At 39.3% G+C, this 14165-nt stretch overlaps 1 protein-coding gene across 1 annotated transcript in view; it reads right to left on the minus strand.

The window, feature by feature from the left end:
• Positions 1–13601, minus strand: part of tm9sf3 (transmembrane 9 superfamily member 3) — a 64363-nt gene extending 50762 nt beyond the window's left edge. Inside the window, exon 1 of the mRNA XM_076285273.1 lies at positions 13405–13601. Within this exon, the coding sequence (XP_076141388.1) occupies positions 13405–13500 (96 nt within the window). The 5' untranslated portion in view covers positions 13501–13601. The remainder of the gene's footprint in view (positions 1–13404) is intronic.
• Between the last annotated feature and the right edge of the window lie 564 nt (positions 13602–14165).

The following is a 14165-nucleotide window of genomic DNA, read 5'->3' on the forward strand; positions in this document are numbered from 1 at the left end:
GAATGTTAAAAAGGAAGTCTTGTGGGGCCAACTATGATGCTGATAATGGAACTCTTGAAAGGGTCTATTAAGGTTTTGCACCTCCGTTCTAATGTTACGTCACCGTTTGTTTACAACTAGAGTGGTAGGCAAGAATGATAGGCAAGGCACTGCAGAGTGGTAGGCAAGCCTACAACAGTCGGGTTGCATAGGCTACACAGAGTTACAAATAGACCGTTTAGCCTACCTATCCTCATGGTTGTGGAGGATGATCGTTAGCAGCTGTGAAGTCTTTTATTCTCAAGATGGCCTAATGGTGTAGCCTAGGCTACTGACTACGAAGATGTAGGCTAAAATACAACTATCTACAGTCATCCAAAAATGAATTGCAAGAGATAGGCTATGAAGGGAAAAAGTGCAGCATTTTAAACATGGCAAGAATATTTTTACCGGAATAATTTTGTCTCGTGAAATTCGTGCTTGTGGACATTAGTGTTGCACGGTGTATCGATACTGAAAAGGTATCACGATGCCTTCACGCAAAAAACGATACGATTTCCGACGTTTTTAGAATCGATACTTTATTAAAATTAACGTTCTGTGTCTGCGTGAACTGCTGCTCTCACTTGCACGCATCTAGGCAAATGGGCGTGTCAAGCAGGCAGCTCTGAGTGAGTGAGTGCGCAGCCAACGTCAACATACAGTAGTTCTTTGCCGACCGTCCGCCTTGTGGATAAAACAAAAGGTGAAGTGAAATCTGCAACTATTTCGGATACATCGCGAATAGTGAAGGCAAGCCATCAGGTACACAGAGGCCCGTTTGTGAAATATGTTTCAAAGTCATTTAAAAGCAGTAGGCTACGCATGGAACTTGGCTAAACACATATGCCAACATTTTTGTTCAAAGAACGACAGGTTAACGAATATGCTATAGAAAACACGACTACATGGTTAGTGCCAAGTTCTTCTCTTCTGTTTTAGTCTAGCCTAAGTGAAACGAGTATGGTTCTCTGGGATAAAGCGAACCCTTTCTTTATCAATGAATTTTGACGAGACATAACGAGCTGTAATCATTTTGACGAGACATAACGAGCTGTAATCATAGGGTGCTAACGTGATGAAAGCGCAATGTTCACGCCAGAATAACATTACCATAACTTGTAAACAATCTATTTCATGTTCGGTCAGTACTACTGGTAATATTTGTCATGGCATGTAGACTGCAATTTGTTCAATAAGTATTGCCCAGATGTAGGATAGGCTACCCGAAATGCGCTAATTAAAGCCCACAGCATATAATACCACCAAAGCGTGTTGAGTCCTAATAATAATAGCGGGTTATTGTTACGTGGTAGCAAATCATGTTATCAAAGAAATAGACGTAGGCTAATGTAGGAATGCACACAGGCATATTGCAACAGGTAATGGTGTAGGCCTACCTGACGAAGACCTGAGTGGTTGGAACGTCGTACTTGTACACTGGGCGCAAAGAAGACTATCCTCACATTTTTCCCTTTGCAACTGTCAAAGAAATCCCATGAACACGGGAAGGCCTACGGAAGCCTTTACTGTACATCTGCATAGCATTCAGTGATTTGCATGCAGTAATTTCAACACTGACCTTGATCTAGCCTAGTTTGGCTATTTAAAGCTACTTTATTGGCAAAACACAACACAATGTAATGAACTATAACAAAAAATAAAGGACTTAATCACACAAAGTAGGCCTACTATTTTACTGACTATAAAAATAATAATTATGTAGGAAGTTTAGAACCCAGAATTGACCTGCACACTACAAAAGTGCACCGAATTCAACATAAATGACTCAATACACTTGGAGGAGGTATGAGTCCTTTTCCAGATATCTTAGGATTTCGCCGTAGTATCGTTTCAGTATCGAGCATCGTGATATTTATGGCAGGTATCGTATCGAAGTCATAATTTTGGTATCGTGACAACACTAGTGGACATCAATCAACTATCTCCTGTCCTTCTATTTCAAGTTATCATGAGTGTCATTTGATTATATAATCACAACAAATGCTAATAAATGAAAACAGAATTATGTGCTATAGCCTACAGGTCAGTTAGGCTAACTCCCGTATGTAAAAATAAACTGATTTGATCCTATGAATTGTTTAGCGATCACTAGGGTTGCAAAGGGGCGGAAAATATCCGGTAAATTTCCGGAAACTTACCATGGGAAGTAAGGTGGGGAATTTTGGAAATATTCCAAATTGGAAACTTTCATGGAATTAAAGGAAATTATGGGAATAAATGGGAATTTACGGGAATTAACTAGGAATTTTGGGTAATTCATACAAACTGTTTCATATACAAACATTAACAGTTTGTTTTGTAATAAGCAATATGATTTGTATGTTCGTATCTTCGCTTAGCTTAGCATACAAAGCTAGCTAGCATGCTAGCGGGAATCCCATTCTCTGCCTATGGTTTACTAGTGTGCTAAACTAGCAACACTGAACTGTCCAAGATACACCACACCACTCAACAACAAAATCTGATTGGTTGGAACATTTTTCCCCCATGCATATAAACCAACCATAGATTTCCTTTATGTCTAGCAGCCTATGCCGATTGCTGTGTGCATGTGATTGACATATGTGCAGGGTAGAAATTCGACTGAAATTGCATTAAATCAGGTTGTTTTAACTAATATTAGACTGCAAGATGGGGTTTTGTCCACTATAGGGCTGGGATAAACGATTATTTTTTAAACGATTAATCTAGCAATTATTTTTTCGATGCATCGATTAATCTAACGATTCATTTTTTCAGTCCGATTCGATTTCGATTTGATTATCTCCCCATTAATTTACTAATAGCAACTTCTACATGTTTATTTACATATCTGAATGAAAAAACATGAGTTCTTTAACATTGCAATATATGTTTATTGCTTTTAAGATTACAAAATAAAAGACTATACAAGTGCAAAGTAATGCATTCTTAAGGCCCATTCACACCAAGAACGATAACGATAACTATAAATAAATATCGTTCTCGTTAATATGAATGACGACGTTCACACATAAACTATAACGATAACGACATGAAGAACGATATCATTGGGGATCACTTTCAGAGCGATTTTCACAACGATAAAATGCTAATAGCCAATCAGAACCCATCGAATTTTAGCCGTCACATTTATTAACACAAGGAGAGACTTTGTTTGTCGTTGTTCAGTGTGAACGCTTTTATCGTTATGGTTATAGTTATAGTTATCGTTATCGTTCTTGGTGTGAATGGGCCTTTAGTCAGAGGTAGCATTCAATAAAGTTCAGTAGTGTATGTCTAATTGAGTGCCTGTTATTTTAAGACGTTTGTGTGGGAATCCTTGCAATTAACATTAACATGCACAGTTAAAAGGCTGCTGATGTGTGGATGCAATTCATAACGTAGTTTTCCATTTACATCGGGATTTTGCAAACATTCAGAGTCAATAAAATGAGCCCTGCATGAATAACGAAAACAAGCAGCTGCAAGTAAGCATGCTAAACTTGACATCCAAACAGTATTCTAACGTTAGCTTTGAGATACTGCTTGATTGCATACTGTAACTTAACTTAGTTTAGTCTCCTCAATGTACTATGCTGTGATAATAACAGAGTTTACTTTAACTTTAATGCAGCAGTTTTTAACAAATTTGCCCAGCATGGTCACGATGCTAAGCGGATTTGATAGCAATAGCCCACTGTGTTCTATGCAGTGCTTCTATGTGGCAACAACAATACTTTAACAATCGTGAATATTTTGTTAAATGCACATGCAGAGGAGGAGCAGCGGGCTCGTTACGAGAGAGAGCGGGCGGGGCGAGGAAAGGCTGTGTGAGTAAAAAGTGGCTCAATGAAATTATTTTATCTTATCTTTAATTTAAATAGTAGGCCTACAACATAGAACATCAACATGTGATGGCCGGTTTTGATTTCGTGGTGCCCAGCCACAGATTAGTCAACGTATGGAAAACACTGAAGGTGTAAGTTTAAAAATATTTAGCAGCACATGTTATGCTTGACGAATCGACAGTCATATTTTGCGTCAACGTATTTTTTGCGTCGACGTTATCGATTACGTCGACGCGTTGTCCCAGCCCTAGTCCACTACATTTAAGTTCCCTGTTATAGACTAACTTGCCATATTAAAAATTCCCAGTTTATTCCCATTAATTCCCGTTTATTCCTGTTAACTCCCATATATTCCCGTTAATTCCCATGGAAAGTTTCCAACCCTAGCGATCACACACAACAACTTAACACATCAACCTCAAACACCACTGTTGAACCTAGGCTACTGCTTCAGTCATGTAATAGCAGTTTATGAATTATCTTTACCTGTTTAATCAAGTCCACATGACCAAAATAACAGCATATTTAAAGGCTGAGCTAGCATAACAGCCTAATATAGCAATGGATAACTAATAAAAAGTCTCATACAATTAATTCACTTTATCACTCACATTCTGAGTTTTTCTGGGTGGTTATATATTCATGCAGATAGTCTTCGAATAAGCCATCGCTGTTATATGTTATAATATGTTACAGGATTCATGACTTTAACGCCATTAATGTTACATGATGCTGACTGACGCTGGCTATAACTGTAGGCTACCGTTTTAACGTCTGCTGAGTCTACATGTCTACCAAAACCTGTCGCTGTTCAGTTGAAGTTGAATGATCAAATATTGTTTGATTTTGTGTCAACTTTCAGAGGGAAGACGTTCCTTTCTGGCCAAATGTCACAGCTTCTAAGAAAGTCTATCGTCTTCGTGTAAACCGAGTTTTGAACAGAGGAAAAAAAGTTAGGCTACCATTAGGCTACATATGCAGGTTCTCCCATAACCAGTGTTGGGAGTAATGCGTTACAAAGTTAAGCGTTACTGTAATTCCACTACTTTTAGTGGTAACGAGCATGTAACTAAGTATTTTTGTAAATCCAGTAACGCAATTACAATTACTGAAATTTCAAAGAGTTCGTTACTTGCGTTACTCTGTTGATCTTGAATGAACGACTGCAGACAAGATGCACATTTGCTGCTTGTCTCCCGACCTTAGCTGTGTTTCCAGCGATTGTGTTTCATGTTTAGATTGCAGATGCATTCTTTACAGTTAATAGCCTCCTCACATTCCTCCTTATTTCGGATTTATGCTAAAACACACAATAGTGCATTAGGCTACAATTTAAATGGGCATCCTAAAAGCCTTTTCCCTTTCGTTTCCATCTCGTAAGCTCCACAGTAAAAGCGCATTTGTTGTTTATCTCCGCTCTTTTCCGCCTATTGCGCAAAAGCCTCATTCTTACAACATAGCCACGCCACAACACCAATAGGCTACAGTAGCCAATATATAGCCTTGACACAAGGAAGCACACATTTAACTCGAGAGGAAAATGCAGATTTCACTTACCAGATAAAGAAACCTCCAAATAGCCTACCGTACGTACTAAGCGACTTGAGTTATTTGCACAGTATGTTTACATCGGAATTGACGTCCATGGTGTTATGGATTCATTTGTCTGCGACGGAACATGCAACTTCTCTCTGGAACACCTTATCAGCTGAAGAGTAACCTTCTGCATAGTGCATGACAGTCCCAAACTCTCAGATGCATTAGAACTTATTTCGGTAGGTCAGCACTTGTGCAGCGCAGGCTTTTCCCAAACTGCTGGTGCTTAAAATGCTATATAATACAACTGTGTTCAAAGCAGGATGAGGATAACCTAAGGTTGTATGTGTGTGTGAGCAGACAATAACTGCTTTGAAAATAGGCCATTTAACATTGTTTCACATTACATCCCATTGAACTCATTCCATGTAGCCTACAGAAGGATTGCAATAATAATGATAAAAATAACTTATTGCTATATTGCAGAATTCAGTGTCAGTGCACCACCATGCATACTACTACTACTACTAGTAGTAGAAGGCAAGCAGTAGGCAGTGTACTGTACATATCTATCAAACCACCTAGATGGTGAGGGTGGCGCAAAACAAGGTCAGGGAAGCCTTCATGCATTGTAGAATGTTTTGGGGTCGGAAAAAGTTTGAGAACTCATGCACAAGGCTATTGATTTGAAGGCCCGTTGAAACTACAATAAATAGGTCCAAAAATTAGGTTTATTGTGTGTGTGACTGTTCAGTACTGTTCATATTGACATTTTAAAAGCAGACTTAAAAGTAACTCAAAAGTTACTTTCTCTAGTAACTAATTACTTTTGATATACAATAATTGGTAACGTAATTGAATTACTTTTGAAAGAAGTAACTAGTAACTGTAACTAATTACTAATTTTCAGTAACTTGCCCAACACTGCCCATAACGTTATCGATACAGATCAATGCACCAAATCAGGGCGATTTTAGCGAAATAACGTTCCTGTGACAGGCTATCTAATATTGAACAATGGGATAACGTTTCATCATCACCTTTATTGATGCCTGAAATGTTGACATTGCTGAAATACAGAGATGTAGCCTACTGAGAGGCAGCTGCAGACAACGATGTTCAATGGGTTCAACTTGTCCCTTGCCTACCAGGTGGATGTAAACAAAACTATAGAACCTAAAATACGTCACATGAAAAACGTGGCTAAAAATTGTGGAAAAGAGATTCTTTCTGAGGGGTCCCAAAACAGCAAAGTTATGAGGCAACTTTATGTGAGCCTCCTTGAGACTGCACTGATGTAGGCTGGCCTAACTCAACATTGATAAATGTGATTGGTGCTCAACAAAAACTGACATGTAACTAAGAAATTGTTAGATTGGATAAAATAGTGAATAGCATAAGACAGTCCCCTATTTTTTTAAATTGACTTCAAAGTTGCAAGTGTGCTTAAATGGTGCCTGGGCTTAATGGGTACGCTTACACTACATATGATTTTCACTATCAGTATCAACATTTATAACGAGTGATAAATATTTTACAATTAAATAAAGGAAAACTGAATATGTCCACTAGATGGCGCATATTCTTGCTGCAAGACACACAGCTGCTTGACTTAGTTCCACTTCCTAGCCTACACAACAGCAATGAATTGCAGCTTGCGTGTCAGTTTTCTGAAGTGATTCGTGTGTTCATGGTAGGATGATTCACGTAAAATGTAATTCTCATTTCTTCTGGGAGCCTAAATAAACCCGAGAACGTTTATCGGACAACATGCATGGTTTTTACTGCAGTAGGCTAACTTAAATCTTAGAGCCACTGGTCACCAGCTTAATGTTACGTCCAAAGGTAAAATAACTGTAGCATTGAGTGATGGAGGCTAATTTGATTGTTGTCGCGGTTATACCGAGTATATTGATAACAGGACTGTAACTCTCTCTTTCGACTGTCATCCCATTCATTTTCTGATCATACTGAGAGGAGCTATGTTAGTTAGCCACAGCGCTAACATTTAGCTAATGCCATGGTTTGCCAGTGGAAGTATGATGCATCCTTAAAAACACTGGACTGGGACAGTTCTGTTTGCTAAAACTGTTTAGCTGCTTTTAACTCGTTGACCAACACTGTCACATCGCTCACACGGTCCTTGGTGATCCTGTCAGTGCTGCCAGTGAGTGTAAACTGTTACATTAAGATCACGAAGACTGCACAGTGCACACAAATAAATGTGAGCATATGAAACAAGTCTTTTGAGCTAGCGATAATTCCCAAACACATACTCCTTCAGTCTTTATTTTTTTTTTGCATTTTAACAAAGGTGTTTACACCAAGCAAGGAAAATGGTTTACAAAGGCTAAAAGTAACGTTTTGCTTGCATAGCCCACAATGTAGATTATGCAATGGTGGTTATCAAAGGTAAAAAGACGCTACATAGTGAGGCCTATTTAAACAGATAATGTCCCACCTTGATCAGGCTAGAATAAACAGATTGCAGAGAATATGAACTTACACCAAAGCCTAAAAATGTCATATGAATATGGACTCTTCCCACTTATTGACCCTGATGTGTGAACACATTGTTATTATACAATGTGTGAACAAAACAGGAATTAACCAAGTTTACATGGTAGTTCATGATAATTTCAACAAATAAAGGTATTTTCTTGGTCTATCTACTAGTTTATTGTCGCAAATAAATCCCTATGAACTTGTTTGAAACCGAAAGTTGACAGACGTGGGAGGGAACTTTTTATCTTGGCAGCTTGGAACAATGACCGCACAATTCCGGCTGAAAAGAAAGCTCTTTTGTTTCCTCGCGTATCGGACTTTCCACCTCCCTCCTCGGCCTACTCTGGTTGCAATTAGATAAATAAGACATCCTCGATGACATCAAACTTTCAACGATTTCCGGGGCATGAACTGGAGAACCGAGGAGAGAGGCCGTATGCAGATAAAGGTTTGAGATGAGCCCCAGGTGTCACAAGTAGAATTTCTAGTCAGGGCATCCATATGGCAAGCATAGGCCTACTGTTGCTTTACTAGGCTATTGGTTAAACACTGTGCAGTAGGCCTAATACCTCCATTATTTGTTCAATCATTAAAAAATGTCTGAATTGTTTAGTGATGGCCTGATACCGATACTGGCATCAGGGATCGGGCTGATACTGGACCCATATACTAGTAAAAATTCCCCGCTACCACCTACCATCATAGTAAGCTAACCGCTACACTTTCATGAAGCCTACTCGCCATGCTTATTTCAGTCTTGCACTTGAAAAACTAGAGGATAGATTCATGTATCTGCGTTGAATATATGCAGCTAATACCCTCGCATGTATGTTTTTTTGTTTTTCTAATAGCTTAGTTAAACTATGCATGTCGCATGAGTGTAGCCTACTTATTGCTGTGTGTTGCTGGTGTTAGTGTAGCTCTGTACTTCGCGCTAGTTGGGGATAAGTAGCCTAGCAAACTCCGTGGAGTTTCCGTTTCAGTAGATAAATCTGATTTGCATAGTGTTTTGTTAGCACACATTTTGGTCATTTATACTGAGAAATGTTACCTTCCCTGCCTTTATTTCAGTCCAGATTGTCACGTTAGTTGGATCATTTTATGCTCCAAGAACAAAGTCAGTGCCCAATTCACATGCATAGTTTAGCTGGGAGCGTACCCATGTTCCCCGGGTCCTATTTTCTCCGCTTTGTATGGGACCGGGGAACATAGGACCCTTTTGTAAAACCCTAAGCATAACCTTAACCCCGAGCAGGGAACATAGGACCCGGGGAACATAGGGATGACCCCGTTTAGCTGAGCTATGTTAAAACAGAAAACCATACGTGCTCTCTTTTGCTCTCTCGCTAGGTGGTCAGGTGGGGGTAGTGATTGAACAGCACTCTCCCACATCCACATCCATGGATGAGGTGCCCTTGAGCAAGGCACCTAACCCCCAAATGCGCCCCAGGCGTGAGGATTAAGGGCTGCCCATTGCTCCTGTGTATGTGTGTTTGAATGGGTGTACACTGTGTGTGTGGGTGTGTTGTACACTACCCAGTGTTTCCCATACGTTGACTAATCTGTGGCGGGGCGCCACAAAATCAAAACGGACCACCACATATTAATGTTCTATGTTGTACTATTTAAATTAAAGAAAAGAAAATCCTTTAATTGAGCTGCACTTTTTATGCACACAGCCTTTCCTTGCCCCACCCCGCTCTCTTTCGTAACGAACCCGCTGCCACTCCTCTGCATGTGCATTTAACAAAACATTAACGATTGTTGAAGGCATTAGAAGCATTGCATAGAAGACGGCGGGCTAAACGGCTATTGAATCCGTTTAGCATTGTGACCATGCTGCGCAAATTTGTTCAAAACTGCTGCATTCAAGTTAACTCTGCTAAGGTCTTCTGAATGTTTGCAAAATCCTGATGTAAATAGAAGAGTGTTTGACTCAAAAGTGTTTGTCCCAGGGAGATGTACGAACCTTTATTTTAACTACGTAGAATTGCATCCACACATCAGCACCCTTTTAACCGTTTAAGGGTTCCCCTCATAAACGTCTTAAAGGCACTCAATTAGACCTATACACTACCAAGACAATCTTAAAGTGACAGTAACTCCAGTAAGCATGTTAATGGAGTTAACTGTGGAAACAGCTGAAAACTAGTTCATACTGGTAGTTTGTTACAGCCAGCTAAACCTCAAAGACTAATGCAAAGCATACCTTAAACTGGTCAAACTAGCTGGTCAACTATCTACGTTGAGCTTGTCAGACCCCTTTTTGCAGGCCTAAAGCTTAGATTGACTTTGCATCTCTTTACTGAGTACATTCATGGAAAATTAGGCTATAAGTCTGACCTTAGCTAAAGATAGTCTGTATCTTTCAAACAACCATTAACCAATGATGGCAGGTTTCTTATTTTGGGGAAAAAAAAAAAAAGAAATGCTATGCAGTTTGCTTGTTTAGAATGAACTGGTTACTGTTATGTATAGTATGTGATTCAATATGTCTACATTTACACAATATTCTCAATTTTACATGTGAATACTGAGCTAATAATTTACAGTGCACTGACAGAGCTACCTCAAGTAAGCAATTTTCTGCAAGTTTCTCAGAAACAACAAAACATGCTTTATTGCAAGTGTGGAAAAAAATTGCCTAAACTGGTTGATTTACTGATTTGAATTACTGATTTTGATATGAAATTACTATTATACACAGTGTGGGATAATTCAGAACCTTTTTAAAGCAACACCAAAGAACTTTCCCCCTTTCGCACGCACGCTATTTGTTTATCCAGCACCGGCTTTGCAAATAACGATGTCCACAGACAAGGTAGAATATTTTGCATGACTTATAAAGGTATTGCGACATGAGATGCAAGTCAAATTGGTAGTTTCTTATGTCGCATTCCATCGAACTACAGATCCGCTACCCGATCTGGCAAACTTATATAGTGCGGTTATAGCCGATAGAGGGCCGTGAAGTGAATGCAGAATTGCCGTTCACCCTGTTACCAGTTGATGAACCACTGAAACAATTTTGGAAACATTATTTTAAGGTATAAAATAACTTTTTGGTGTTGCTTTACGGCAGGGGTCTCAAACTCCTGGCCCGTGTCCGGCCCAATTCCGGCCCGCGATGTCAAAATAATAATGTAATCTGGCTCTTGAGGGTATTTTTAATTGCGACAAACAACGATACTGATTAAAATAGACGATAGATCCAAGTACGGTGACAAATCTCATTTGTAGGCTACTCTCCTCCACTATTTGCTAGACATCCAGAGCTTGATTGAAACCCAAAATCGCTGCACAAAGTTTTCAGGAAATACTTACACACGAGAAACACGAAGATTTGTAATGACGCGATGCAGGCCATAGTTTTGCACAAATTGAAGCAGAAATAGGCCTACACCAAATGTTGACGTGTGATGAAGTCTTAGGTAGGCTATGTTATTCACCTATTATGATTCTGAAGGAGAATATCCTTTTGGAGATTATGATCGATCGTGGGTAATATGACAAAAAAGAAAGTAAACCTGCTCAAATATGTTGGGTATTAGATGGGTAAATGTACCCCCTTCATAAACTTTTGTTTATACATTTACAGTAGGACTTCATCTCTGACCACTTTTAAGCCATGGCCTTTTGAATTTTTTATATAAAAATCCAATGGCGTTGCTTTCTTAACCCTGACGTCTATTGCCAGGTTTAAAAAAGTTATGAGAGGAAAATATTTTTATTTGGTGTGAAACACACACACACACCTACCTGTTTTTATGCTTTTTTGTTTGTTTTTATAATTTGTATTAATATTTATTTTATCATTATTTTATTTATAAACTACAAGGTTGCTAGCACAGGCGTCTACAAATAGATACAAATACTTGCACTTTCTGTTTGTAGTTTTGTGTTTGAAAATACAGTATTTGAAAAAAACATTGCATTTTAGGAAATAGCCATTCTTTTTTGTATTATTCTTTAACACTGATGTGGCCATCCAATCAGATGACATTGGCAGAAGTGCCCCCCAGCTCATTTGAGTTTGAGACCCCTGCTTTAAGGTCCTTGAACTAAAGAGCAATGGGACCTTTCAGTGGCTCTGTAGTTTCAGGTGCTTCTCACTCATTGTTAACAATTTTACAAGGAGCACCAAAAATAAGGTAGGCCTAGATCAGGAGTCACCAACAGGTAGCTCGCGAGCTACCAGTAGGGTCCCACCTGTTTCTAAGTAGCTCTCCAAAAGGTTTGAGGAAGATGTTGATAAATCTTATAATCTAGTCACTTGGGAAACATGTTAAAAATTCCTATGAAATCAAATTCAGTCTACAAAGAGAGAAGGTAAATGAGTTGAAAGGAACCTTTAAAAAAGCATACAAATCTTATTCAGCGGTTTTGGGTCGACATCAGCTATGTGAATAAATGGCATGCTACTACTAATATTAAAAGCTCTCGGCTATGTCCATTTTGTCAAAGTAGCTCTCGGACGAAAAAAGGTTGGAGAACCCGGGCCTAGATAATGCACAAAACGTTCGTTTTCATCAATGCTTCATCCAGTCTGAACACTTTTGATTTTGACGACCAAAACTCTTACTTCAAAATCACTGAAGAGTTACATATGGAGTAAACGTTACAGATGAGTATTTTCACATAAAGCACACATAAAGCTATATGTTTTATGCATTTCTGGATACTTTAACATGTTTCAAACTAAATCTGTTATAAATAAACCAGCATACAGAGTGAGTTATGCATGCATGACTGATGCATCCAAATGAAAAGAGTTTACCTTTTTTAACATGCTAGCCAAATGATGTCTGACCGCCGATTCAGTGTTTCAAATAAGCGTTTTAAATTAATGACAGCCAACTAATCATCGACAGGTAGAAACAATTAGTACACTTGTCACATATCCGTAAGTGCTAGCCACGAGCTTCCCGGATGAAAAAATATGATAGTCATATCGTTGGGTACTGGGTAGTCGTAGTATTTACACAGTGTGGGCCCGAACCGGATGTAGCCAGCTAGCTGACGGTTAGCTAGCATTGACAAAGAGACAAACACATAAAGCTTTAACCTTCCAGTGAACTCTATATTTGTAGCGATCTTCATAAAGTCCATATCCTGCTCTTTCTTATTACCGTTGTCATGCCCGAGCATACAGGCTACCATTCAATGATAGCTTCCTTGAACCTGTAGCTGCTAATCCACGCATTGAGCGTTGACGTTAGTCAGCATCTCATTAGCTATAGCATCAGGGAATACGCAGGATAACGCTGGCTACCACGGTGAACAAGTGGGGTTTGTGGTATTATATTGTGTCCACCTCCTAGACCAGTAGAGTGAGTTCAATAAACAGAATTACTATCAAACCAGATAGACAAATAGCTCGACAACCAATTATTGTGTTTGAGACAAAACACCGCCGTCCATTGTGTTTAGCCTTAATGAAAAGCCGATAATTTTCATCTAGCAGCAACATTACGGTGGAGCATATTATGGCTAATGTTAGCTGAGGTCTTACCGTGTGCTCATGTTCGTCTGCCTTTGCTGGAAACAACATGCAACAGGCAGACAGTATAACCATTACTGTAATTTTCCATCTTGAAGATCCCATCATTACAATTAACCTCAAGTTTTCCAAAAGGTTTGGGACGTTAGCCTTCCTTGCTATCCCGCTATCCCAACTTCCCTCTTCCTGCTTCTGTCCCTGACAGCACTAACGACACGTCTTCATACGTCATTGTCGTAAATTACCACTTTGATTGGCAAAACCCCATCACATGACCATGTCTGACCAATCTCAATGTGCTGCAAACACGGCAAATACTTCCCTGCTTTCAGCCACGTCACCCGACATAGAATTTATGAGGAAGTGCCTTACTGTACTGTCTATGGAAGGCCATCGGGACCAAAACATGATATTACCAGAGAATGTCTAATAAGGGGAGAACTGACACTCTCGGAAAACCTCCGGTTTCTGAACTGGTTGCAGTTCCTTCTGTGGCTCCACATGAGGGCGCTCGTCCACGAGTGCAGAATGCATGGAGGTCTAATAGCAAAGGGGCGTTGAGGGGCGTTGAATCCACGTTTGTTTGACAGGGTATGGAGCTGTACCCCTCAAAATCCACTTTTCTTGGGATATAATTTTTTTTCAAGTAATTTGAGTATTGCATTCGAAAGGGGAGGCAAAGAAAATACACTTGGTTGAGTATTATATTTTTTTAAAGTCACTTAATTGTTCTAAAAAGCCTTTCAAATGTGTCAATGACATCATTCATTAGC

The sequence above is a fragment of the Alosa pseudoharengus genome, unplaced genomic scaffold, assembly GCF_046254945.1.
Source record: "Alosa pseudoharengus isolate Yale_2024_CS ecotype anadromous, Long Island Sound unplaced genomic scaffold, YU_APseudo_1.1 YU_APseudo_1.1_scf_15, whole genome shotgun sequence".
NCBI lineage: Eukaryota > Metazoa > Chordata > Actinopteri > Clupeiformes > Clupeidae > Alosa > Alosa pseudoharengus.